Source organism: Falco naumanni, chromosome 1 (assembly GCF_017639655.2).
Source record: "Falco naumanni isolate bFalNau1 chromosome 1, bFalNau1.pat, whole genome shotgun sequence".
Taxonomy (NCBI): Eukaryota; Metazoa; Chordata; class Aves; order Falconiformes; family Falconidae; genus Falco; species Falco naumanni.
Genome location: NC_054054.1, coordinates 94861613 through 94889278, shown reverse-complemented (window position 1 = coordinate 94889278; position 27666 = coordinate 94861613). Strand labels below are relative to the sequence as shown.

The window sequence follows — 27666 nt, the reverse complement described above, 5'->3', positions numbered from 1 at the left end:
GTCCTTTCATCAGTTTTGAGGACTTGAGATGGTGGGTACTGAGGAGGGTCAGTGAGTCACTGAACAACTTGAGAGGGTGGGTCAGCCTGACCTAAACTTTGCCCATATTCTCGCATAAACCCAGAGTTCAGTCGCTCGGGAGCTTAGGTGGCAGAAGAGTTGTACCGTACCACAGCAACAAGGCCTCGGGGCGGGGGATGAGGGTGACCTGCGCCTCAGGGGCCTGTGGGGCCGCGGCGAGGGGCGCCCCAAGCCTGTAGTCACTAGGGTCGCTCCTGCGCTGCGGGGCCGCTGTGCAGTGCGGGGGAGAGGCTCCCCTTCGCGAGTGGAGGGTACGAGGCTGAGGAAGGCCCCTCCATGCTCGACCCCCTCCGCCTGCTCTGCCCTCCGGCGGCCACAGACACCAGCGCCCCACGTCTCCTCACCCCCAAATCTCGCGAGGCTTCGCCCGCCGTCCCGCCGGGGGCGTGGCTGGAGAGCCGCGCTTCGCCCCACCCCTCGGGGAGTGACTGCCCCCCGTCGTCTACGTCACTAAAAGGTGCCCGGCGGCTCGAAGGCCCCTGGGGGGCCTTGAAGATGACGTCGCGCTTTTAGGGGTGGCGGCGGCCGCCTGTAAACCGCGCCAGCGCGGTGGCGGAGGCTCCTAGAATTCCCCGGTGGGAGCGGGGGGCAGGCGGGGGGCGCGGACCGACCTCCCGCGGGGGGGCGTGGCGGGGGCGGGAGCGCCGCGGCGGGGCGCGCCGCCCGGCGGGTGTGCCCGGCTCAGGGTGCCGGCAATGCCTGGCTCCCGGGCGGCGCGGGCGGCGGCGGCGCCTCGGCGGCGGCGTCTCCCGGGCTGAGCGGCGGCTCTGGGCCCGCCCGCGCCCTCCCCGCCGCGCTCGCCCGCCTCCGCGCGGGGTCCCGGCCCCCCCCCCGTACCCCCCCGGCCCGCCCGGCTGGGGATGAGGCGGTGTGGCGGCGGCACAAAGGCTCCGCCGGGGCTGCCCGTTCCCTAGCGCGGCCCAGCGCCCCCGAGCCGGCCCCGCTGTCGCCGCCGGCCCCCGCTCGCCGCCTCCCTTCTTCCCTCCCTCCTGCCTCGGCCCCCGCTGTCCCTCGCTGGGGCCGGGCCGGTGGCTGCCGACCCCCACCCTCCCCGGCCGCCCGTAGCTCCCCGGGAGGATGTCGGAGAATCACGAGATGGACAAGATGATCAAGGTAGGCAGGGGGCAGCGGCCTTGGGGGGCTCCCCGCCACCGGCCCTGCTCGTCCCCTGCCCTGCGAGGAGTGTGTGGGCAGCCCGGGCAGGGCCCGGCGGGTCCCGGTGCCACCTTCTCTTAGGGCTGCGGCGTTGCCCCTCGCTGCCCCACCACCGGGCCCGGCTGCCCTGGGGGTCGCCACCTGCAGCGCTCCGGTGTGGAGTGCCAGGCACCGGACAGGGGAGCCGGAGCTGCCGGCAAACGGCTCCCAGGGGATCTGGCCTTGGCGGGGGTCGATGCTGGGATGTGGGGAGCAGAAGCGGGGCGGCAGGGAGCTGGGGTCTCTGCCTCACAGCAGTCCCCGGCAGCTGAACCATCTCCAAGTTCCCTTTGGGATGCTGTGATGAAAACAAATCTGGCGTGTGGGATGTTTGTGTTTTGAGTGGCGGTAGAGCAGCTGAACAGATTCAGGATTTCTTTTTTTACAGCGGGAATCAGTGTGTGAGCTTAGTGCTTCCCCATGAGTCCCCTGGTGACCCAGCTGAGCGGATTTCCTGAAGAAGCTGGGAAAACCCTTTGGAGATAAAGTGACAATAAAACAGCGTTTTAAAGACGTACTGTAGGTTCTTTACCCAGCGCAAAGCATTCACTGTCACGGATTCTGGATCCCTTCATAAAACTTACTAAAATAAGATGAATGAATTCCTTAGGGATGTAGGTAAAAAGACCCCGTATCTTGACATTTGCCACTTTCGTTAGCCCTGCGTTCTACCACGGTGGGATTTGTCTTTACAAAGCTCACTGGGGGCAAAAATCAACACAAGAGAAGTAGGAACACAGCCTTCTGTTGTTGAAATCTGGATTGATTTAAAATATATGCCTCTTAGCTTTTGAACTAAAAAAGACCAAAGTAGAAGAAAGCTGAAGCACTGTGTTTAAACAACCCAGGTTGTAATTAAACTATAAGATCGAGTATTGAAATTGTATACTGTCTGTTCCTGCTTCATTATCAGTCTTGGCATAGTGCAGGTGAAGTGGCTGTCTAGAAGGTTTTTCAATTATTTCTGTGGTATTTCATGTGAGGGCTGAAGATCTGCATCGGAGCTCTTGGTGGTTAAAAACAAAACAAAAAACTGGAGCAGTTGTGTAGGGACAGTCCTGTATCTGCCTCCTGTTCCTCTTAGTTTGGAGGATTTCTGACTGAGAACAGACTCAGGGCAAATCTTCTGCATTGTAGGTATTGTCTGAATCTAAAACATCATGTAGTGCTTTTATATATTATGCTGCTTTCTCTGCTTCTCACGTACTTGGTTATTGTTCCAAGTTTGATCGGTTTTCACCTGTGTCTGCAAGTTTAAGATCTGTGATTCAAGATAGCGATTGCTGTTCAAGGTAAACCAGCCAAAAGGCTGCGTGGTGGAGGTGGAGGTGTTGGCATTTCACTTGTTGAATTTGTGGAGTTTGTGCAAGCAGCAGTCTGTATGCTTTTAATTGACTATAGTGAGTATGCATTATTCTTAAAGTACCTTATTTCAAACCTTTTCACATTGGTATTGAGTGGAAACTGAGAAGGACCTGAGCTTTCCTCCCAGCAGTCCTGTTGCATGCCTAACCCTGTCTGAAAGCAGCTTGCTGGAGATCAGGCTAAGAGAAATCAGAGAGTCCTGCTTTTCCAGGCTGTTAGCATCCCAGACTGCTGACTCTGCATGGGAGGATGCTCAAACCGTTGTTTTAGGTACCCTGAGCTTGCTGAAAGGGTATTGTGCCATTGAAGAGAACTCAACTCTCAAAGTTGGTGTGAAACTTTTTTTGTAATTGAATACATTTCAAATTAGCTTATTCCTTTTGCTCACTGGAAATTAATGTAAGGAGTGATCAGAAGTTTAAAGTTCCTTTAACAGTCGGAACAAAAAGGTTTACTGTAAGAAATTGCACCACTGCAGATTTTTTTTGAAAGCGCTCTCTCCAGCACTCTTCTGCCTTCTGTTCCCAGCCGCAGCAGATTAGTTCCAGCTGACCCGTCAGCCAGTCTACAAGTTCAGTGCTGTGCAGCAGTGCTACTGGAAGGGGATTTATTCTCCAGATGTGGAGCTAAGTACGGGATACTGTACCCTTGGCTGTCTGCATCCACTGTACATTAATCTAAATAAAGAGGCAGGGCATTTAAGCTTACCAGTTGAAACAGCTTTTGATCTTTGTAAAAGGCTTTTTTATATTTGTACATTTTTCATGGTGTTTGAGTGTTACAAACTCATGCCGATTTGCAGCTATATAGTCTTGGTGCTAGGTTTGGAGCTCCTGTTTCTGAACCAGGAGATTTAAGCAATTCTGTACATCAGTGGATGTCAAAGTTCTCAAATACTTTATTTCATATTGTTAGGAAAAGGTGAATAGTGTTTCTTGGTCACTGTGTGGTTCATTTTGACTTCTAAGTTGTAAAACTGCTTTGGCATGAAGATTAGAATCCAAATAAAAAGGCAGAAGCGAAAAATGTTGAGTTTTTTTATTTACAATAATGGCATATGTGCAGAATAGGAAAGAGGAAATTAATTTTATTAAAAATGGACTTATGTGTAAGTTGCTGCACTTCAGGAGTTGGGAACTATCAGATCTTACTCTCACTCCATTTGTTTCGTAGACCACAGACTTTCCAATTCCCAGTCGGCTTTTCTGTTCCACATATTCAGCTGGAATGAAGCGAGTCGTCTCTGTGCCATCTCTGAAGTGGCGTGAGGCAGCAGAAACTGTTCAGTCAAGACTGGGCTTGTATGTGGAGACAGGATCTCTTTTTAGACCAACCTGTGCAGTTTGAAAGGGTTGGGTAAGTTTTGGGGCAGGCAGGCCCTTTGGTTTTGGAACAGGAGCAGCAGGCTTTAAAGCCCTATAAAAAAAGAATGAAGAAATTTTACCACTTCATCGTGATGTTGCTGCAGCGTAGTTGGGCATTTGCTTCTCCAGTTCAGTGGCTTGACTTTCTTCAAAACTGAAATGCTAGGTATGGTCTTGAAAGCATATACCGAGGAGATACTCCCCAGTCCAGAGAAACCCTTTCCCTGCTCATTAATGCTCTTCTGAAATTGTGTTTTCGCTGCGCCTGTGATGCCTTCAATTCTCTGTATCTGAATATCAGGAAAATGAAATCAGCTTTTCCTTAATATGCATCTCACGAGTGAAATTTTTTAGTTGAATTGATAAGAAAGTTTATTTGTGCTTCTACTTGAAAACAAACCATGTGCAATCCACTATGCTTTTCTTCCCCTTGCTTTTAGACCCCTTCATAAAGCCTCCAGTAAACTTTAACTTTTCCCTTTACACCGTTCATTCTAGTCAGTTATGATTTATGTAATGCCCATTCCAGGCTGTGTTAAAAGGCAATTTTTCCTTTCATAGCTGCCTTTTGCACTTTCTAATCCCTTCAAATCTTGCCTCAGATACCACCTTTCCTCTTTTGCTTTGTTTTCAGTTTGTGTGGCTTGAGGTCTGGCTCCAGTATTAATACTGGAGTATCCAGTATTACTGGCAATAGTATTAATCCACGACTGTTAGCGGAGACCAGCGATCCCAGGTTAGGAACTGCCATTTTCCACACCTTAGCTGAAATCAGGCACAAGTGTTCTCTCTTTTCTTGTAGTTTGCAGCATGAGCGATTCCTGAAATGCTGCATGCTTTGAACCAAAGTTAACAGAAGGGGAAAAAATCTGATCAGAATAAAGTTGCTTTGCAAGCAGTGGACTCTTCCATTCGTTTTTCTTGTATTTGGGAAGTATTTTTACCTGCTTGCTTATGCTGGCTTTTGTTACCAGCTCCTTTTCTTGCAATTTATCAGAAAGCCTGGCTTTTGGAAAAATGATCCTGAACATAGGCAGCAATGTTCATAAAAGAACAAAGGCAGGGTCTGATGGTGTGTATGACTTGGTGACTTGAGTTTGCAGACATTCCCACCGTTCAGCCGTCTCTGTTGTTAGATCACCATCTGTGTCACAGCACATGGCAGCGGCGTTAATCAAAACGCTGCGCGCCGAAGCTGCATTTACATCCCGCCTTGTGACATGTTTAAGCATGATAGCACCCGAGCTGTGTCATAACAAACCCAAACCCTGTTTATATGGATTTGGACAAAAGAATTATAAACATGCGCCTGGTTCATTATCAGGCAAGCTAAAACTAGTCATGCAGGGTTTAATTTACAGTATAATGATTCTAAAGGTTTGAAAACCCTGAGAAAGCAGCGAAATAATTTTCCACTGTACTGTGTGGCCAAAACCCACATAACAATGCTGAAATTGGGCCTTTGTGTTTGGTTGTGATTGATCATTTATAGGTAGGAAGCTGGATTGAGGAGTCAGGGCGGGGGGAGAGTGCCCCTGATACGCTTTCTGTATTAAAGGCACAAGATCCCATTTACTGTTCTCAATAACCATGTTTCCAAATGCCAGGGTGAGCAGTCTCAGCAGCACAAATGAATTTTAAATGGAGATATATCATTATGTGAGCATTTGTGTTTATGTTTATTTTCCTAGGTGAAGCAAAACTCCAAAGCAGGCTCTTTCTCTGCTCACATATCTTGCAAATCAGGACTGCTGAGCTGTTGTTTTTTGGAATGGATGTAGTAATACATATTTTTTTTTAACTCTCTTTCCCCTCCCCCTGCTTTCTTGAATAGGAAACCTCCATTTTAGAGGAGTACAACATTAACTGGACTCAGAAGCTGGGAGCTGGGATCAGTGGTCCTGTTAGGTAAGACAATACACCTGCGGATTTGTGTGTAATCTCAGCCCGTTTTGTTAGCTGTGGAGAAGTGAGTATGTATTTTAAGTGTGCTAACAGCAAAGCCGTGTGATATATACTCTCTTTATAAACAAACATAGGCCTCTGTGTGGGTCGTAGCTGATATGCAAACGAGCTATTGTCTTATACAGGGTGTGTTTGAAGTACAAACTCCTTGCCCCTCTGCCTTCCCCTGTCTCGCTGCTGTATTCCTGAAGTAAAGTGAGAACAGGAGTTGGTTTTGAAACGGTGGCAGCAGAAAATTCTGCTCAGACACCTTTGTCCTTTTGATACAAGTGTCAGCGCAGTGCAAAGGTCGCTGCTCCCGTCTACGGTATCATCACTTGGGGCATCAGCACGGCGTGCCCGTTAGCTATTTTTACCAGCTATTTTTTTCAGATCATCATGTGAGGCCAAAGCAGATAGTGCCGTGAGCTCTGCATCTCAAACCAGACTTGCCTGTCATGAATTTCTAACCCTTGCAAGAACTGGATGCTTTCTGTAAAGCAAAACATATGTTCCCTTTTCAACAAGCACTCTCCCTTTCGGGAGCGGGGATTTGTGCACAAGCGCTGGAAAACAAATGTCTGCGCCTTTCTGTTTCTGGGCGCTTGACAGGGTGATTGTCTTCTGCCACCATTTATCTTCCTGTCCAGGCAGCTGGTTTCTCCTCATCCATTTTGTGTTGCTGTGTTGCCTCTGATCTTTGTTAAAATATCCCTTTGTGCTTTATTCTTTTAGCTGCCTGTTAATATGTGGGTCCTTCCCTCTGACGCAGTTCAATTGTTTATGTTAAATGGGGGAAAGAGAGAAAAAAACGTTTGTGGCACAGTTGGTGGCCTTGCCAAAACAAGGATTTCCATTCAGAAACACTTTATTTGTTGCAGACTACACCCTTCATTGGAGATGTTCAGGCTGCTGCTGTGTGGTTTGGTTTTTTTCATCAAATGTGTCTTTTCAGGCTGAACGTATAGAGTGCATTCTGCTTGTCTGCAGTTACCCATTGCTCTGATGTACTTTTTCTGCATTGTTGAATACATAACTTTGTGTGAGGTGTTTCTGCATAACGTGTTTGATTGTTGTGGAAGGCTGAACACTGAGGCTTTCAAGCTGGGACGTGGTGACAGGTGCCCTGTATATTCCAGATTGCGGGCATTCCTGTTATTTCCCATGCGGAGAGCAAACTCATAACTACAGATCAATTGCTTGAAGTGTCTCTTTAACATTCTTGCTGACTGAATAATTTTATTGCTGTAATACCAGAGTCTGCATGAAAAAGTCCTCTCAAGAACGCTTTGCACTGAAAATTCTTCTTGATCGTCCAAAAGCTAGAAATGAGGTATAGTTTCTGTTTATACTGTCTGCCTTCTGACACGCTGCAAAGTTTGCCCTTTTGGTGAATTGTTGCAATGGTTTTAAAAAACAAAACAAAACAACCCAACCCAACCCTGTGTGTTCTGCAGATCTTGCTGTGCAAGATTCCTTGCGTTTGATCCTCTGGCCTTGCTGTGCTCAGTTCCTATAGGGTGAGGTGGTGGGTGAAACAGGGGCTTTCTAACTCTTGAGTTTGCTGTAGGTGTTAGTATATGTTATATGTACAAGTGCAATGTATAAAACTGCATTTTAAAGCTGGTGTTCTCCCTACATCCCGTGTCAGGTAACATGACTAGTTTAGAATGAATTTTGTTTCCATACATCTTGCTCTTGGATGTCACTACCCTAAGAATTGGCAAGAATGCTTCAAGTCGCACTCTAAATGGTATGGGTTTATCCGTGTAACTAAGTAAGCTCATTCGTACTGTTTGTGACTTACTGTGGCTGGCAAGAGCATGCCAAGGTACCAGACTGCCAGTCCTTTGAAAATGATGGGCAGTCATTCAAGCTGTCGTGAAAGAAGTGTTAATTGTCCTCAAGGTTTAGGCAACTTCCATTTGTTGTTACTGAGCAAATTCTCATTTAAAATTCTCAGGGGAAAATAAGTTGTTTACAAAGAGCATCAAGCCTCAGCTTGATTTAGAAGTCCAGGTATGGGGAAAATACCTTAGGTGCCTGTTACAGAAAGTCAGAACAGGAGATGATGTTCCATGTGTTGTGAGTGTTAGACCATTGGGCCATAAAAGAAACCAGATTATGGAATTTCAGGTTTTATTAATGGATTTTCAGTTTCAATCACACCTCTCTTGCTACTTTAAAGGTAGTTTTAGGTTTAAATTTATTTTAAAACCCCCAAGAAAGCTAAGGTTGGGCTTTTTCTGGAACTCTGCTGGGTTAATTCCATAGACTGTAACAAATAGGTTGGCAACGTATGATCTTTTTGTCTCACTTGGTCTAAGCAGTGTAGTGGCTGTTGGTCACTCATATAAACACTTGTAGGCATTTCTTATTTTTTGAATAATTAGAAATTGGGTGTGACTGGTGCTGAGCACAGCTGGCAGCACATGGGCTCGCATGTGCTGTGGTCTTGGGGGCAGAGGGAGGAGCAGAACTGGTCAAGTGCGTGTCACTGTGTACAGTAACGTTTCTTCCCTTCTCTTTAAGGTACGTCTGCACATGATGTGTGCAACACATCCAAATATTGTTCAAATTATTGAAGTTTATGCTAACAGTGTGCAGTTCCCACATGAATCCAGCCCAAGGTAAGATTACATAGGGTGATTCATTCCCACAGCTTGCTTTCCATGTTTAGGCCAAGGTATAGTGAAGTTTGGTTGTTTTTGGTTTTGTTTTTTTAAAATCACAATGTGACCAAAATGAATATTTATAGAGTGTTCCAGGTATGTTATTTATACTTCAGGCTAAGCAATGGTTGCTTTTTCAGTGTCAATGCCCTGTCGATGCCCAGACCTTTGCATATTTAAATGAATTTCTATCCTTCACTACTGGTTTTGAATACATCTTCGTTTCTTAGGTTTTTCATTGATTCAGTCTGTGATACCTGCATTGTCTGAGAGTGTATATTAGCTTCTAGTTCCTGTCCTGCTTTGATACTGCTGTAGTAGCTGGAATTGAATTGTAACCTTTGAGCCTCCTTCTGCTTTCAGCGCACTGTTAAAGCAGGGTTGGAGCTGCAACTTTTGTTGCTACCTAGAATCCTAAAGAGATTCTTTTCCGTGATGGTGATGCCTGTGAGCCACTGGGAAACTCAGAGTGCCAGTCTTCATTTTAAAAAAAAGAAGAAGAAAGAATTGTTTCTAAAAATATTAGGTTCTGCCCTGTAAACTGTTGATACGTTGTCCTGCTTCCAATGAAACAGCAAAACATGAAGCAGGCTCTTTTTTCATATATTACTGTTGTTTGGGATAAAAATGTCTTCTAGTTGGGTATTAGTTGAGGAAAAAAAAAAATCAGAGCTGGGAGAATTAAAGACCTGAGACCTCCTGTCTTAGTCTGTTGTATCTGACTTTGCTGTGTGGTGAGAACAACTAGACGTTAGTTTCTGGAGTATCTAGCAGTCCTGATCTCCACACTTCCTATTTGTTGTCCTTCAGAATTATGGCAATAAAACTGTAAATTAAAATAATGAGGTACAGTAGAGTATCCCGACTCAAAAGCATTCGAGATAGTTACTCAGCCTTCTGCTTCCAAGTTGCTGTTAACATCTTTAGCCCCTAGGCAGATCGGCACATTTGCAAGGATGGGTGCAGACGGGTTCACGCAGCGCTCTAAGCCACGTCCAGCCTGGAAGCTGTTTAGCCTGTTTAATGCAAGACTCTACCTGCTGTATTATTCCTTGAGGGCAGAGTTAGGCACTGATGTGTCTAAATGGCTTCCAGGTCCGAACTGGCTCGCTGGTGGAAAGCATGGGTGGAACTGGCATGTATCTTGTCTGAATACATCCATGTAGGCATCTCCACGGCGTTTGTTCCAGCTGGATGTGGGAGCCCAACATGAAGAACGAACTGTGAATTCCTGGCTGACAATCAGCGAGTCAGATTGTGCTGGGAGCCAGAAAATCCAGCAGCTTATATGCTTAAAGACAAAATTATGGAACCAAAATAACTCTTTAACAACTGTAGGAGAAGCATGTCCCATATGTCTCTCTTTTGGCCCGCGTCAGTAGATGTGAAGTATGCATTATTAGCTTAGCAATTCTGTTATTTTCTGATTATTTTTAATATAACAAAATGAAATGCTTTTGAACAGGGCTCGGCTCCTAATTGTAATGGAGATGATGGAAGGGGGAGAGCTATTTCACAGAATCAGCCAGCACCGGCACTTTACTGAGAAGCAAGCAAGCCAAGTAACAAAGCAGGCAAGTTAACACCCATGTATAAGCAAATCCGTGAATGATAATGGCTAAAGTATTTAACAATTTCTTGGGGTGGGGGGGTGGGAAAAAAGGAAGCTAAAATAATCCTCAGTTCTGATCCGATGATCATTGCCTGCTTTGTTATAACCTGACAATGCCAAAGTTTTAATAGAAGCAAAGAATTTGAAGGTGTGGGTTAGTTCTTCTGGGTTGGGACCTTGCTGTCTCTGCTGTCCTTAGCAGTGGTTTTCCTAACCTGGTCTACACAACACTTCACCAAAGAGAGCTCTTTTCTTGCACAATCTTCCTGCTGTATCGCTCGCTGTTGTTCTGAAAGTGTTACCTCCAACAGTCCACAGGCTTTCACCAGACCCCGAGTGGCTCCTGAGCTCCAGTTTGAGAATCGCTCTTGGCCGTGGCACAGACTTGGTGTTTCTCTCACCTCTTGGATGGGGTGGCAGGCGATAATGTACGAGTATCCTGGGCCAGTGGTTTTCAAGCTGGGTTTTGTATTTGGTTTTATGGAAGTCCTGTCTATCGTGGAAGATAACAAGAGGAATGTGGCACTATAGTGCATGTTTTCTGTGCTCTTTGTTCTGATGTTATTTTTCCCTCTCCATTTCTCTACGCAACTCACTCTTGAATGTTGTGGTTTATAGCCTCCACGGTCTTTATTACTAGAGGTTTTGGTGCCCGTCAGGCTCTTTGTTGCTTAGCAGTGCATCTGGTGTGATTAGCTTATATCCTGCTAGAGTAGGCAGGGTGATGAAGCAGAAGGAGCTCCATGAGATTCAGTGCAGGGATTCCCAGCATCAGTTCCTCTCAGTTCTGGGGTGAACTTGTTCCCTTTCGCTTCCAAGCTGTTTGATGACTTGCGATGCCCAGTCAGAAAGCTTGGATTAATGGGAGCATTGCAGGAAAGATGGTATGGCTGTATGTTGTGATAGCCTTTCCAGGGAGCCACAGCAGAGGACCAGCAGGTTGCTGTGAGGAACCACAAGGCAGAAGGACCTTGCTGGCAAAATGGCTGAGCTCTTCTGCATGGGAATTGGCACCACAGCATGAAGCTGAGCGCTGGGGTTGCCATCGTTTGCTTCTTGCAGGGGTTATATTGGCTTTGAAACAAGAGAGATACAAACTGTAGGTGAGAGGCTATACTGGAGATACTAATCAGTAAATGTCCTGCTCCCACACCAGTGATAACTGCAGTGAACAAAGGAAAGAAAACATGAGACACGATAGTACAGCATTTGTTGTAAATTGGCATGACTGTTTATGAATATATCTGTATCCCAGTCACTTGCTTCCCCTTAAGCTGAGGAAATAATATTTGGTACTGAGGCCAAAGAGGGCCACATCATTTCATCTTACTTTTCTGTCTCGTGCTTTGACTTGTTTCTAATAAAATGCTAATTGTGCTGTTATCTTTTTGGTTTCATCTGACAAAAGAAATTAGGTAGACGTACAGAATTATTCTTGACAGTTCATTTTCGTGTCCTTTGGGCTGTTCAATTCTGACAATGCAAGGCGGTCTTCAGGATTAACATGTTGGGGAAATATTTTAAAACTGTACCAAAAGACAAGACTTTGACTTGAATTCCAGCTGTGTGTACGCTTGGGTTATCCATGTCCCAAGTAACTCTTCTCTTTAATGTTTATACAAATGGAGTTTGAAAGCAATGTTGAAATCTTTTTCTTTCATCTAGTGGTTCTTCATTATTGTCTTGAACGACGGGTCTTAGTTCCTTATACTCAGTAGTAGTTAAAAACTTGTCACAAAGCTGCCTTATTTTCTCTGGGAACGTGTTTGTATTTTTTTCTGAGCTCAGTTAACCCTAAAGTTCTCTTGTCACAGTAAGTTGCAGTCTTCTAAGACTCATCTCAGCGCTTTACCCGGGGTACTGTGTTTGGGTAGGATCCTACAGCAGCCCGTAGGAATACTTTCCAGTAAAGGGTCATGTGGCTTTGCCTTACTTTTGTTTCAGTGATGCTGTTTAAGTATTTATGCTCTGGTTTCCTTTAAATGAATTGCACTTTCAAATGTACGGTCTGTAGAGCTTTCATGACTGGGTTACAGGTTTCTAATCCACGGCAGCATAAGAAGCTGCCTCTGAAAGAGTTAAGTCATGCATTTTTGTGTTAAATCCTGTTAAATGAATAAATTGCAGGCAGTACCATCAAGAGTCGAAGAATAAAACCGCCTGAATGTTGACTCTGAAGTCAGTAACAAATGCAATAAAATATGCACTGAAATGTTGAAGCAAGAACTTGCTGTTGACTGTTAAACAGAATGTAATTGCCAGAGTATGCAAGCAAGTGTAGTGACCTTGTAGACCTAGCCCAGCATATCAAAGGACGCTGTTGTGATCTGTTCCACTTCTGGGGGGCTAATAATGCCCCGTGTTAATCAAACTAAGATGGTTGGGAAGCCCAGTACAACTTAGCTTTTATTTTCTGTTTACTTTAAGTGAAATGCAAACTGAATAGCTTGGTGGATTTCGTTTCCCAGTCGTTGCTTAACTGCAGTATTGTGCATTATGGCCAGGCTTGTCTTAACTTGGAATTGTACCCAAGTGAAGTGAAAATGTTTGGGGTCTAAGCTACGTTTGCAATGTCCTTTTTAAAGCTAAAATAACCGTCCAGGCTGAAGGAGGAGTTCTGTAATTGTAGTTGATTTATTGTGCCCTTTTTCAGATAGCTTTGGCTTTGCAGCATTGCCACTCACTAAACATTGCACATAGAGACCTCAAGCCTGAGAACCTCCTCTTCAAGGATAACTCTCTGGTAAGGTGAAGACTTGGTATTTGTTTACTGCTGAATTCTGTGAAATGGCTCAATAGTGGTGTTCAGGATAGTTGTAAAATGACATGGATGCGATGTTTTGGTGACAAATAAATTACTTTTCTTGGCTTCGTGCTTTTCCATACTCTGATCTGCTTGGAGTACAGGCTGCCTGTACTGCTGTTGTTAAATATGGGTCAGCTTCTCCACCTCAACATACAATCCTGCTTTGCTGAGGGGATGATCACTCTGCCACATTTCCTCCCTAGGTGTCATCAGGGTGTTCTAACATGCATTATAGGTTCTTTAACGTGTCCAAGCACCTGCTTATTTCTTTCTTCTCTTACTCGTAACCACCCTGCATATGCAGTGGGCCCCCTACAATGTGCTTAATGCTTTCCAAACATCAGAGGGGGGGCTGCTTTTAATCCAGAGCACCCAGGAGAACAAAAATGATTGTATCAAAGATCAGTTTATGACCTTTTAGCTTCTTTGTGGAATGGTAACGGTATAAAAACAAAAGAGTGCATGTGGCAAAGGTGAGTATAAGGTGAGAAATGTGTATTAGAAAAGCTGATACAATCAGATTTTGTAATGAAACCTCTTTTCCTTGTTTTAGGATGCACCTGTTAAATTGTGTGACTTTGGATTTGCCAAAGTAGACCAAGGTGACTTGATGACACCACAGTTCACTCCGTATTACGTAGCACCTCAGGTAACAAATGATTACAGTTCTAGGTTAGGGGGGAATCATGACCTTAATTGCCTGTGCCTCCATAACCACATCATTTTTACAAACCTTTGCTGTCTTATTAAGGGCTTCTGGGTGCAGGATAGTATAGTAGCTGCCTTTCAAGGTGGAGTGTCATAGTGATCTATTGATCACAGCAGGAGATCATGAGGCAAATTTCCCCGACTGTGTTCTTAGCCCTCACTGATTGCTGATGCCTCCTGACTCTCCCAGGCCCAGCTCCTACCAGAGAGACTACTCCAGGATTTTGACATTTGGCCTTTAACAGCATTAAAGCAGTTGGTTTGGAAAAACCCCGTGCTTCGCAATCCTTCTTCCAGCTCATTCAAGGTTACTATTCAAGGACGATGCTGAAACAAAAAGCTTCTGTAAAGGCAGTTGCTCAGAAAGAGGGCAGTGGCACAGAGTTACCTGTTCACCTTGCTTGGCCCCCTTGTCGGTATGCATGAAGGCAGAATCTATAATTAGACAGGCTGGTTTTTGAAGTGCTGCTTTCCCCGCTGTCTTTTGTGTGTTGTGTTGGAGTCCTGAAAAAAATTGCAAGAGAATTGCAGATAGTTAATTGCAGTACGGGGGTCGGCAGCCTTTAATGACTAGGAAGAGCAATTGCAGAGATCAGACCATGAGGCTACAGCCGAGTGCCCTGAAAATGCCTCCTCAACTGGAGCCTGCTTTTGAAGACCCTTGTACATTACAAAAAGTTTATAAACCAAGTGAACTACCAAACCCATAGGAGGCTTTTCCTGAGCATATTTAAAATGAGATTTTTGTAGAAACCCAGAAACACAGGTTTGATCAGCAAAGGACAAATTTGATGTGATTTGTTCATGGGAGAGGCAAAAACGGACATCTCTGGGGCAAGGGTTACCCCCCAAGCACACTTAAGGTTCTAGTTCCAAAGCATGGAAGTCTTAGAGGTTTTGAAGAGGTGTGAGCAATTGCTTTAATTCAGGCAAAACCGGAATTTTCATCCAAAGCAGCAAAATATTTTAGCTGAAATTTTCCCCTTGTAGAAAGCTTCCAGTCTTTCTTAGGAAGAACAGTTTGAATGTGGCAGTCTTCAGTAGCTGGAAAAAGTCCACCGAATAGAAAAACGTCAGGCATCTTTGGCATAGGCATTGCTCTTTGTGGTGCCTTTGTAGATGAGATGTATTTTGTGTTTTTATTTTTATTTTTTTCCTCTCATGGCAACAGGTATTGGAGGCACAAAGACGGCATCAGAAAGAAAAATCTGGTATTATCCCCACCTCTCCAACACCTTACACTTATAACAAGGTAAGCTATGAAACAGTCCACAAGTCAGTATCTTTAAAGCACGGTGTCTTCCCCACCCTGTTGGTGTACTGCAGAAGTAGTCTATAGACATGGTTTATCACTTAAGGCAATAAATTTTATTGCCCTGAAATTACACACTTATGCCCAGAAGCAGTAAAGGTGTTCTGATCTCTGTGACAGGAATACTTTTAACTAGCCAAATATCTCACATGAGTAAAAAGCAGGATCTGTAGGAAACAGCAGGGAAGAGTCATGTTGCTTGCTATTTTGTGTACACGTGTATGTTCAGCTCGAAGGCAGTGGTATCTTTAGGGCTTTATTTCTTGAAAGTGTGGTTCCTTTGGCTTTTCTAAAGGGAGTGGCCAGGTGTATTGCGGTATTTCTCCCCTTATATGTATTAGTTTCAGACCAGGTTTTATTCGGTTGAACTGGCAAACTAGAAGATGATGATCTGTGCAGGTAGCTGTCTTTCTCAGTTTGGACGTGACGCGCTGAATGGCGGTGCTGGCTCTGCATTCTCGCTGATAGAGTGGATAATGAAATGCACACTTGGTCCAAGCCTAATTGATGATCCTCTGATTAAAGGAAAAGTATACAAACACTATCATAGGAGCACTAAATATTAACAAGATCATGGAGAGAGTGGGATGATTGTGCTGGAGTGTGACCACGTGGGAAGTTCTTTCACCTCCACAAGAGGCTGGTTCAAAGGGAACCTCTTTCCTGCTGTCAGCCAGAGTTCCTGGATGAGCAAAGCACTATTTAGGCTGTCTTCTTCAGGCAGCTGTGGTGGTACCTTGTCTGTATCGGGGATCTGCTGCAAAATGGCCAACAGTGTATTGTGTTGTGTGTAGCAGCAGCCGTGGGCAATAGCAACTACTGCTAGAGTCTTGGCAAAGTTATGACAGAAAGTGTCCGGAAAGGTTGTACTCCTTTTTGGTCATTCCAAGATATTTTCCTCCATGTTATCGTCACTGTCTCCTGCCATCTTAGCAGTGTTTGAACCACCGAGTGTTCTTTCACAATGTCAATGTTGATTAAAGTCAGCTGGTTTCTGATGGCAATGCTAGATATCTCACTGATTCCAGCTTCAAGGATGGTTGTTTAACCCACCACATGCAGGAGAGGTGGTTTGATACATAATGCTATGTTTTAGTAACCTATAGAGAGCTAAAGCAAAGATGGTCCCTTTGGGCAGAGATAACTTTCACTCAGTTAGTCCACACGGGTTTCCTAATCACGAACCTGCCTTCTTCAGGGTTATGATTATCTCTTCCCCATCCTGGAGAAACAGATGGATGACTGAAGCCAGACACTTCTTACATAAAGAGTTTTCAGACAGGTGCCAATAGTCTTTTCAATACAGAGTTTCTTCTGCCCTCTCATGTGAACACCAGTCACAGGGAAAGTTGTTTATTATACGTTTTGAAAGGCTCACAAGGCAGGGTCAAGAATTCCACTTCTGTGGATTGAAGCATATTTGCTCTCCAATAATAGCCCTCTCCAAGGGAGGAGATGCAGGTCCAGAGACACCTAGAAGTGGTTGCTCACTGTTCATGTTTGTAACAGTTTGAAAGCTGTTTTGTTCTTTTAATGAACCAGAAAGCCCTGGCCATTGCACCTGAAGCAAAATATGGGTCATATTCTTGTACAGAACAGGTGAACCTTGAAAAGATACCAAATGGACCTGAGAACGTTCAGCTGCCTTGATCTTCTGGTGTTTATAATATGATACAGTGGTTTTCTTTTCATGTTAAAGACTTGATCGGTCACTCTGAACTGCTTTCAGCCACGGTGGCACTCCCTGGAAAGGCCACTGAAAGAAGTGGCCTCATCCTTACCTTGCCAAGTGTGACTCACTGCAAAAGCAGCATCTGGCATATGCCTAGTTCCCTGAAATAGACTGTGGTGTACTCCCAGGTACACTGTCCTTCCACAGCGATTCAGAACCTGAGGGGAAATGCCTGTGATCCACCTTCACGATCAGCAGTGCTCTCCCACAGATGTAAACTGGAGGAAAAAACCACATCTTTGATTCCTGAGTATTCTTATTAAAATGTGTGTGTATTGGATCAAGTATGACTGTGTATGTCATAGCTGGAGGAGGTTGCCTCTTGAGAAATAGAATCTGAGAACCATACCCACAAGGAATTTAGACACCTTTTTCCCACTTACGTGCCTAAAGTCCCGTTGATTTCATTAGAAATTGTCTCCGGTCAATTAAAAAATGTTGAGAATTTTGGTACCTAAATAGAAATTCAGACTTCTAGAGCTATCTGAGTTTGGCTTGAACAACTTGCTCCAAAGCATACGTATGTGGGGCAACTCATTGATGTTTCTTCTGTTATCAGCATCCATGTTTTTTGTAAAAGCCAAAAGCTAAGAGTTTGATATAATGATCAGTATGAGCTGGTCTGAGTGTATGCCCTCCAGAAGGAAACAGTCTCACCTTTGAGGGCCCCTTGCTGGGTCGGTGTGGATCCAGTCAAAAACCCAGTTATTGGAGTCAGGGATTCTGCGTTTGCTGAGTTCATCTGTGCAGCTTCACCAACGCCGGTGCTGGCCTAGTAGATGGTGGAATATACAGTCTGGGGCAGGGGGTGGTGGTGCTGGCGTTGCTTCAGGTGCCAGCTGTGCAGGCTTCTGCCTGTGTAAAACAATCGCAGAACCTCTCCAGTTTCCCAAATCTGCCCTTGTCTTTCCAGAGTCACTTGAACCTGACTGGAGTTCAGGCTTCTGCTTACACTTGGCTGTGTGGTCCTGTCCATCCTTGGGCTGGCATAAACCCTTGGGAGTCCCCCGGAGGACTGATAGGGCTGGAAGCTGAGCTAGTAAAAATAAATAATGAGCTGTACAAATGCTAGCGCTGGCACAAAAGAAATACTGGGAATGGGTGGCCAGGGTCCGAGCAGGTCCTACCAGCCCTAGCCTGCACTGTGCCATAACCAAGTAACGACAGAGCTGCAATATTAAGGATTTGGTCCAACAGAAGCTTGAATTGAAGTCTGGGCTGTTATGGTCCTATTCCTTCTTCTTGAGTAGTGTCTGTGTTGCGTGAACACGCAGCGAGGCAGATGGGGAATAGATCTGGCTTTTGGCTTCTTAACTGAGCTGGATTTTGGCTGATCTACCTCCTGGATGAGCTTGTTCTGTATCATATCAGCAGTAACAGTAGTGCAAGGGCAGGGGAGGGAGCTCTAGGCTGGGATGGGAGGGCAGGAGGGAGCACAGCCTAAGCAGCCGTGAAATACTGCTCCTGGCTTGCTGAAGCTTCTTCATCTCCATGGCTTTCAGGAAGTGTGGGTTTATTTTTGGGTTTTTTGTTTGGTTGGTTTTTTTTTTTCCATTACAGACATCTCTGATTAAGTATCTCTGCTAGCTCATTTATTTGATGGTGTTTCTTTCCCACCCCCACCCCCCCACATTCTAAACAATGACTGTATTGTTTTATGTTCTGATACTGAGAGATAGGATTCAGGTATCCTGAGAGATGTAATAAATGCGCAGCTTGCTCACACCTCTGATGCGCCAGCTGCTTCCATACAACGTACCGTTGCATAGCACAGAGTTCCAGGAGCGCTTTCTGTAAACAAGTTACTTTTGGGTACTGAAAGTAGTTTAGCTTGGCAACGTGGAGTTACCTTGTGCTTATGTATTTGCCGTGTTTATCCGTGAAGGTCTTCAGATGGACCTTCAGGAGGAGGCTGAGCTGTGTTTCTGTTTTAGGGACTCACATAGAGCTTTTAACATAGCTACACCGCTGCTTGCTGCAAATTGCGCCCCAAAGTGATCATTTCCTTGCTTTCAGAGCTGTGACTTGTGGTCCCTGGGTGTCATTATTTACGTGATGCTGTGTGGATACCCTCCGTTTTACTCCAAACACCACAGTCGGACAATTCCAAAGGACATGCGGAAAAAGATCATGACAGGAAGTTTTGAATTTCCAGAGGAAGAGTGGAGCCAGATCTCAGAAATGGCGAAAGACATTGTGCGAAAGTGAGTCAGTTGAGGAAAATGTTGTATTGCTCTTTGCTTATATTAAGAAATTGGAAAATCACTTGAAAGTGCGTTATCACAAAGGGCTTATTTTTCCAAAGATGGGGGGAATTGTCTGCAGCACGTACAGCTGAAAAATTTTCTACCATATTCAGCACAAATGAAGTCTGGTAAAATATTTCTCTTTCCCTCTCTTTTTCCTCCCCAGCTGTTGTGTTCTAATCTTGATACCTCTCTGAAGTTGCTAGAGTGCATTGTGCATTTAGTCTTTAAGGGGAACGGGTGCGTTACCTTGCTTCAGAATAGTATAGACCAGTGGCTGTTACATCTGCAAGTGCTCTCCAGGGCATCTCCTACGATTTTGTTTAAACCCCTGTTATAATCAGGGGGCATTTAGGTGGCGTAATACGGTCTTGTAGATCTGTCCCTTAAACCCCTTGTGCACATAATACGCAGTGTAAAAAGAGCCAAGAGAGAGGCAGGGAAAGGGAGGTGAAGATCTGTCACAAGGTCTATGGGGTTTTGCACTGATGTTTTATTCTAAATGCTAATGGAAGCTGTTTTTCATGCAGTGCACATCTCTCAGTTGCAAATGTTTCAAAGACAGTGATCCCATGGACCTGTTTGGAAGCACAATGTGGCACTGATTAGGTCTTGACCTCACTTGTTTTTTAAAATGTGAGAGGGACTTGCTGCCTTTGCTTGTATCGCCAGAGGGACTGGAAAGATAAAAGCAACATAAAATAGAAAAAATAGATCCCTTTAATAATTTTAAACTGCCTCCACTGATTTACTGTAAAATCTCCAAGGACTTTAACATTGTTTGGAAAGGGTGCCGGGACCTGTTCATAGCAGCGCAGGAGAGCCCACAACCTTTCACCACACAACTTGTAGATGATGTTGCAATGAAACTTCTGTTTATACCAAGGTCAACTCTTTATTGTCACTCAGAAGCTCCACAGTCAATAGATTTCATTGTCTTTTAAAATGACCGTGAAACTCAGCTCACAGAACGTTACTTGGATTCAGTTCACTTAATTCTCTTACTAACGTTATCAGGACTCCCTTTCCTGCTTGTCTTTTCCAGCCAGCGAGTCTGGATCTGTGTTTATGGTGCAGGAATACATTTAGACACTATATAATTCTGGATAAGTTTACATTTTATTTATGTAAACTGCTATTTGTAAGGAGTCTTGCTTCTGGAGGTCATATTTTGCATTCAAGCAGCTGCTTCCTTTCAAGCATGTCGAGCTGATTTCTGACCTCAAGCTTTATGAGCTGGAGTGCTTGATAATAGGTTAGGACTTTGGAAAGCTACAGAAAAGGAATGCATGTGTCTTGGGTCTTGTATCAAAACTGAACTTGCGACCTGTTTGGCAGCATGGCCTTGCAAGTGAAACTTAGGAGCTAGCCTGTGGTCCTGCTGACATTTTGTAAATGTTATTTCCACTTTCTTGGTACATTAAACAATTCTGCTTTGCAGCCGGGAAGCTGATTTAGAGTATTGTCTAAGAAAGTATGACAAACTCATCAAGTCATTCTGTTTCTAATTTAGACTCTTGGGATAACTTGTCAGCACTCTGCATGAAATTTTACTTTCTTATTAAACAGTTGTGATTATCCTGAGAACATGAGTTTATCTCTTTCTAGGTTTTCATTCTAGTGAAATGTAATGCCATGGGGTTTTCAGAGATCTCAGAATAAAGTTCCTTCTTATTTTGTGGTGGGACAGCATGCCGAAGTGTCCGTTACTTGAGGCTTTTGCAGGGGGAGAAAAGCTAAGGAGTTGCATGGTGAAAGCACTTAATTCAGCAAACAGGTTTCCAGGTTTGAAACTGCCTTTCTTCACTGTGCCCAGAGTCCTTGGTTTGAGTATAGCCTGTCACGTGGACGAGCTCTAGACATGCATTTCCAGAGAGTGTCGGTCTGGATCGTTTCCAGTTAATCTGGAAGATCATTTCCCATCTGGGAGGATGTGAATACAGAGTTCAGCAGTACACAGGTATTACTCAGTGCCTTTCTCTTACACTGAGTTGCTGAGTATAACTGGATGAACTGTGATAACGTTAAAATCACCACAGCAAGAGGCAGTGAAGCTGGCAGAAAGCGCTTTTGGATCAGCTTAGTTTTGAGTTGTTAGGAGGAGTTTCTTTTTGGGCCCCTCTAATGCTTAGAGATTGCTAAGTGCTCTGATCCCAGACAGAGCAGGACATTGTAAATCAACAAAGACCTCTTTACAGACTGATTGATTCCTCTCCCAGGCTGCTGAAGGTCAAACCTGAGGAACGGCTGACCATTGAAGGCGTGCTGGACCATCCCTGGCTCAACTCCACCGAGGCACTTGATAACATCCTACCCTCTGCCCAGCTGATGATGGACAAGGTCTAAACAACACCTTATTTTATCAAGAATGTTGCATAGGAGAGCTGGATAGCTCTTGGATGGTTTGAGTGTTTTCCTTCACGTGGTGTTATGCAGATAAAGAGCTCCCCTTCTGCCTTAATGAGAGCCTGAGAACTTTGTAAGAAAATGGAGACGGTTCCATTTGAAATTTGGGTTAGGAGGAGGTGCTCCAAGATTGGTGGTAAAGAGCAGCCGTGTGCTAACAAGTAGAGAACAGAGTGTGGTGGTAAACATGCCTGAGGACTCTCCCCTGTAGGTCTTTTCTCTTTTTTTCCCATGTTTTATATCTGACCATAGCTCTGACCTCATTATTTGCAGTAAATGAATAGCCCTTCTTGCTTGCTTTAAACTCTGCTCAAAGAGGAGTTCAGTCAGCACTCTTAAGCTTGTGAACATGAGAAGTAGAGATGATGCTTTGTCCTGTTTAGCCCCTGTGAGGTCAGGATATATTGTCCCACAGTCAATTACTATAGTTCCAGTCACGTCATGCATAATTCTAACCTGATTTTTGTTATGCATTTCTGAAATAAATAGGATTTTGGTGCCTATCTTTTTATCTTTTTTCTTTTTTTTTCTTTTCCTTTTTTTTTTTTTGTCCATGGCTAACGTTGTCCATATATTGTTCTTCAATTCACAAAGAAGCTAATTAAATCAAGTGCAACTCTTGTTTTTTCATTCCAGGCAATGGTTGCAGGCATACAACAGGCTCATGCAGAACAGCTCGCAAACATGAGAATCCAAGACCTCAAAGTCAGTCTCAAACCCCTGCACTCCGTCAACAACCCAATCCTGCGCAAAAGGAAATTACTGGGGTAATTCTCTAAAGCTCCTTTTGAAAGATCAATGTACAGGCAGCTGTGATGCCTGGAGAATGACTTCAAGCATGTTACAGGTTCCTTCAAGTATAACCGTGCTCCTGAATTTCTGATTTGCTTGACATGCTCTTCGTGCTGAAGTGTGTTGTTGGGGGTCGTTATGCACAATATGGTTTTTCCAAGATACGCCAGTGAGGGCAGGAAGGAGGTTGGACAGTGTTATTGTATTGTACAGGTACTGGAACAGACCCCTTCTGAGAAGATGGGTCACATGTTGAGGAAGGTAAGGCAGACTGGGAGAAACAATTCCAAGATAATTCTTTTTTTCTGATCCTGACATTTCTTTACTGAAAGAGGCAGGTAATCTCTCTTTGTTCGAGTTACCTGTCTGAACAATAGGATAATGCATTTTAGGATTATCCTTATTTGAATTAATTTAAAGGAATATTTATTTTTCTTCATATTTAAAGTGGTCTCATAATATAGGACGTTGTTATAATTAATGCTAATCCACCTCCCAGTCCCAGCCTTCCAGAGAGTGAAAGAGTGTGTTATACTGGTGCAGTTATGCAACAAGTAACAAACTTGAGTTGCGTTCAAATTCTAATTGTTTCCTCCTTGTTCTTTTGCAGCACTAAGCCAAAGGATGGTGTTTATATCCACGACCCTGAGAATGGAAGCAATGATTCCAACGTGGCTCTGGAAAAGCTCAGAGATGTGATTGCTCAGTGCATTCTACCACAGGCTGGTAAAGGTTGCCACTTTTAAGAAAGTTACATTCCTAAACATGCAAGACACTGACTTTTTACTGTGCCTCAAGATCAGTCTGTGTCAGTGGTGAGGAAGGATAAATGAAACTCCTGTTGTCCTAGCCAGTCTCAAGAGGAAAGTGTTGTCTGTGGACTGTAATTTTGGTGCATGCATAATATTAGAGTCAACAGTGACAGGCAGAGCTATTAAAATAACTTTCAAACAGGAGTGTGCTTTCAAACAGATTCCCTAGTTTGTGCGAGGCGAGGAGGAATGACTGCAGCACATACTGTTTACTGAAGCTCTGAATGTTGCTGCGAGGCAGAATGACAAACCTCCTGTTTATCTTTGTTCTCCTAAATAGGAGAGAATGAAGATGAGAAGCTGAATGAAGTGATGCAGGAGGCATGGAAGTATAATCGAGAGTGTAAGTTGCTGCGAGACACCCTTCAGAGCTTCAGCTGGAATGGTGAGGAACTCCTTCTCTTCCACAGAGAAGCGCTAATGCCGGGTGAAAGAGGGGAAGCAGTGACCTTCTTGTATGGAAGTAAAAAAAAAAAAAAAGTCTTGAATTTGTACCAAACTGATTTAGGTTTTGCTACTGTTTCAACCCTTCTGCCAGCATGAGTGTACTAGAAATTAGGTTGACAGTTCTGCCTTAAAATTTCTCTCTGAGGTTCAGGTTAGAGTTTTCGAAGGCGCTGAGTCAGGTAGGAACATAATGGCACAAGTGGATCATCGCTTTAGAAATCACTTCAGCTGTTTTGATCTGGTTTCCTTCCAGCTCTTCATTACCCTCTCTCTGCTGGAGGCTGCTGCCCTCATCTATGCAATCACAGAATCTCTTCCACTTGCTTTGGATAACAGAATTGAACGAGGCCAGCTGCCTGGGGAGCGTTCAGATGGCTCCTTGACAAAACAGGGTGGCAGAGGTGTCAGCCCCCAGGAGCCGATGCTAATAAATATAAGGGGACCAGGGGCATTGGCCAGGTTCACAGGGCTTGGTCATGCCTCTTCTCTCTTTGTTTGGTTTGATTGGTTTTAATTTAGGTTTTTGAGTCCTCGGTTTTTTCAGTGGAACTAGAAGTTGTAGCTCGTTTTGATTCCCTTGCACATGTTGTCCTAAGTTTCAGTGTGAATCATTGTTTTGTGTTCAGTGTGTAACTCCAGCCACAGTTGCTTTCCTCCTTGTGCCCAGCACCAGATGACTACCTGTTCTTTTCCTTGCAGGCAGAGGATTCACAGATAAAGTGGATCGACTAAAACTGGCAGAAATAGTAAAACAAGTTATCGAAGAGCAGACAAACTCCCATGACTCTCAATAGCTGGAGCTTCTTAATCTTATTTTTTTTACCATTTAAGATTTATTCTTTAACTGTAAAAAGTATTTTTATGTAAATTAATAAATCATAATTATTTCATTAAATTTCCATACTGCTTGAAAATGCTGTACAGTTGTAGATACAAAAAAATCATTGGTACTGTAATATTTTTTTAAAACTCAGTTCCTTGAGGTATATATGATCACTTATGTACTGTTAATCATGAGTCCCCCAGATGGGGAAAATTATATTGTTAAAGACCATTCTTTTTCTTAATAACCAGTTGCAGAAGCTGCCTTCCATCTGCTATACATACAGCCAGCTGCAATGACTATTTATGTGAACAAGACAGCCACAGTTTTTCAACACCCTGCTGAGTAAGTACTTGAAGCGAGTGCTGTGAAAACTTCATAGCTACCCTTTGCGCCTAAATTCTGCGTCTTTATGTAGAGGCAACTAAATAGCCTTCTGGTTTTGCTAGACGACCCGAGAGCCACACTTGGCCTCGCCAAGGGCACCTGAGGCCATACGCTTGCTGTATTTTTCAGTTCTGATCAGTAGCCCTCTTTCTTTCTTTCTTCCCCATCTTCCTCAGACCTTTTTTAAGGCTGAATTGGCCATTCAGCATAAGATTCCTCTTTTTATCATGTTGTTCAGCAGCAGGATAGAAGAATGTTCTACTTACTTACGTACAAGTTATTTTTATTTTCATGATGGGATCTTCTATGGACAAAAATAAGCATGGGGTTAATTTGCTTCACCCCCAGACCAGAAGTTGTGCGTGTTTTACCCGTGTCCTCCATTCTTTCCTTTTTAGAAGATCCAACACTTGGTTTCAAACTTGTCCTCTTGTTTGAAAGAGATCATCCTGGCAAGGGTCGTAGTGCTGCTGTGTGGATCCACCAGTGATCCTTCTCTTGTGTCACCTTATGGAGTCCAGGCTCCCCATCCCTTTGATGCCTTTGAGCTCTTCCTGGGGGAGCAACAGATGCAGGGCTGCTCCTTGACACATGTCCTTTCGCTGCCTGGACCATGAGGCTGCCCAGGGCAGATTCTTACACTAGTCTGGAACATTGGCTCCAAAAGCTGCTTTTTTAATCTTAATTAAACAAACAAATGAAAAGAATCTGTACATATTTCTAGTTTTCTACCTTCTGATGCTTTTCTTTCTTTTGAGACCGGTTGAAGGCTTTTTATAGAGATATTTTGGTACTATACCTGTGCAGACGTTGAATGAGTTCGGTCTGCAGACTGAAGTGCCAATTCAGGACTATTAGTAATGACTCTTGAACATTATTGTTATATTTCATAGCTCATTAATTTTGGGTTTACATTTACAAACCTGAGCCATGAATCTCCCAATTTACTCTTACGGCAGTCCAGCCTTGTTCTTTTTTGTCTTTTTTCTATACCGGACTTCCTGGCAACCTTTAGCTTGGATGGCAAACCAGTGTCTGACTCTTTCTATACAATTTTGTAAACAGTGACTTAGTTTTTCTACATGAAGGAGATACTTCATTTCCCATTCTTTGTCAGCAACTTGTCAGCTTTCTTTTAATCCTGTTGACAGTTTTCCAATGCCTGATTTATCACAGAGTAAGAACCACAGTCCCTACTTGACCATCATGTTCTCTGATGGAAATAGGGAATTTTTGTGTAAGCCAGAATTGTACCTCTGACACTACAAGGAATGTTTGTGCACTGACATGTATCAATGACAACTGTAGAGAGTTGGCAAGAGGCAAGAGTATTTGTAATTTCTTGGAAGTACCAGCAAGTTTGCAGGCCCTATTATATTCATTTCTGTCCTTGCCCTAAGTTTTAGGTCTTGTCAACATCCGCATGATCTTTAAAGGTAGATCATTTCCTTTGTAACTTGAAATCCATGGGCTTTTTTCTGGGAAATCTTACTGTATCGGAACTTTTAAGCATGGCAAATAGAGAAAGAAACAAGGAAATCACGTTTGTTTGAATGGGAGTGTAAAAAGATTCCCTTTGCCCTCCAAAGAGGAAGATACTCGGACAGTTTCTTGGAAGCCAGAGCTTTTGAGCAGAAAACTGAATCAGATTGTAGTGGCTCTCAGTCAGCAAAGACTGCTGCCGTGCCACAGCCTGGTACGATCCGAGCACCATGTGAGCCCCGTGGGCTCTAACACACGGGGACCTGGTTTTTCTGTCGGGTTCTGTCGCGTTAAAGACGACGGCAGCAAGCCTTGTGTGCCGTTTTGTAAGGCTCCGGAGGAAACTGCTTCAGCCTGTTTCTGCAGTGCCGGTGTGTGTTTGGTATAGTGGGGAGCACTGGGGATGGGAGAGCAACTGCAGCTTGCTGACATCCAAGGCAGCTCAGAAATGAGCTGAGAGGATGGGATCTGACCGTGCCTTGGAGGGTCCATCCTTTCCTCCTTAATTTACACAACAGTAATTTCAAGCTGCTGCTGGTGGTGAGGTGGGTACTTTTCCGACTGACCATAAAGTGTTTTGGTGTCTGGAGGGAAGTTACATTTCAAAGGGCTTTTGTGATAAGGAACTGCTTTTTATGGATTTACTGTAGATGTTTTTGTCAGTGATAAATACGAATGGCCTCATCTAAAACAGAGGGAGGGACAGATTAAGAAAACACAATTTGAAGATTCAAGGTCAAATGGTTTTATTTCTATGAGAAAGTTGATATTTTTTTTACTCTTTAAAAAGTTACGTTCTAGGTTTCAAAATTAAATATACTTTAACAGCTTCATTTATGTATTTTAATGTAGTATTTTACTTTCTCCTTCCTGGGTTTTTTTTCTTGTTCAGTTGACATAAATGCAAGATACTTGTCTTGATTACGTAAGGTTTTACTTGGTAATAAATCTACTGATTGTTTATAGCAGACTGTGAATATTGTAAATATCTTGAGATGGAAGGGTTGTGTGGGATCAAAGAAGACGTTCTTCGTGCAAACACTAAAAGGATATGGGAAAGCTCTATAGGATTTAGAATTTTATTTAATTGAAAAATCTCTGAAATCATTTGACCTTTGCAAAATTTTATGTATATCTGACTTCTCCTGTGACTTGATTATTTTAATATATATATATAATATATTTTATATATATATATAAAGGTTAGAAGAACTTGACTAGGTGAAAGAGTTTTTGATTGGAAATAGCAACATGTCAAAGTTTTGCTGTCATTACTTCAGGTTTTTCTTTTGGAAATCCGAGTCTGTCCTCATATGCCATGTTTAACTTCTGTGTATTAAAATGTTTTCATTTCTCCTTTACAGTGTTATCTGTAATACATTAGTTTATTTTGGATCAGTATTATCTTGTAAATATTACGCATTGGTGTATATAAATGATTTTACTAAACTTAAAAAGTTACTGGCTGCTTTTGTTTGGCT

General features: G+C 43.8%; 1 protein-coding gene across 5 annotated transcripts; it reads left to right on the top strand.

The window, feature by feature from the left end:
* The first annotated feature begins 727 nt into the window (after positions 1 to 727).
* MAPKAPK5 (MAPK activated protein kinase 5) lies at positions 728 to 27642 on the top strand. 5 transcript variants are annotated; one of them, XM_040608583.1, is made up of 15 exons: positions 3076 to 3270; positions 3814 to 3996; positions 5839 to 5912; positions 7206 to 7281; positions 8481 to 8578; positions 10086 to 10194; positions 12886 to 12975; positions 13592 to 13687; positions 14918 to 14998; positions 18807 to 18994; positions 21256 to 21376; positions 22079 to 22209; positions 22845 to 22966; positions 23327 to 23431; positions 24193 to 27642. In XM_040608583.1, exons 4-15 carry the CDS (start codon positions 7213 to 7215, stop codon positions 24285 to 24287), a joined length of 1305 nt encoding a protein of 434 aa, XP_040464517.1. In that variant the 5' UTR covers positions 3076 to 3270; positions 3814 to 3996; positions 5839 to 5912; positions 7206 to 7212; the 3' UTR covers positions 24288 to 27642. The 5 variants fall into 5 exon arrangements, with proteins under 5 accessions (XP_040464498.1, XP_040464507.1, XP_040464517.1 ...); XM_040608564.1 differs by lacking the exons at positions 3076 to 3270; positions 3814 to 3996 and adding an exon at positions 728 to 1194; XM_040608573.1 differs by lacking the exons at positions 3076 to 3270; positions 3814 to 3996 and adding an exon at positions 730 to 1194 and having other exon boundaries at positions 22845 to 22960.
* The last annotated feature ends 24 nt before the right edge of the window (positions 27643 to 27666 follow it).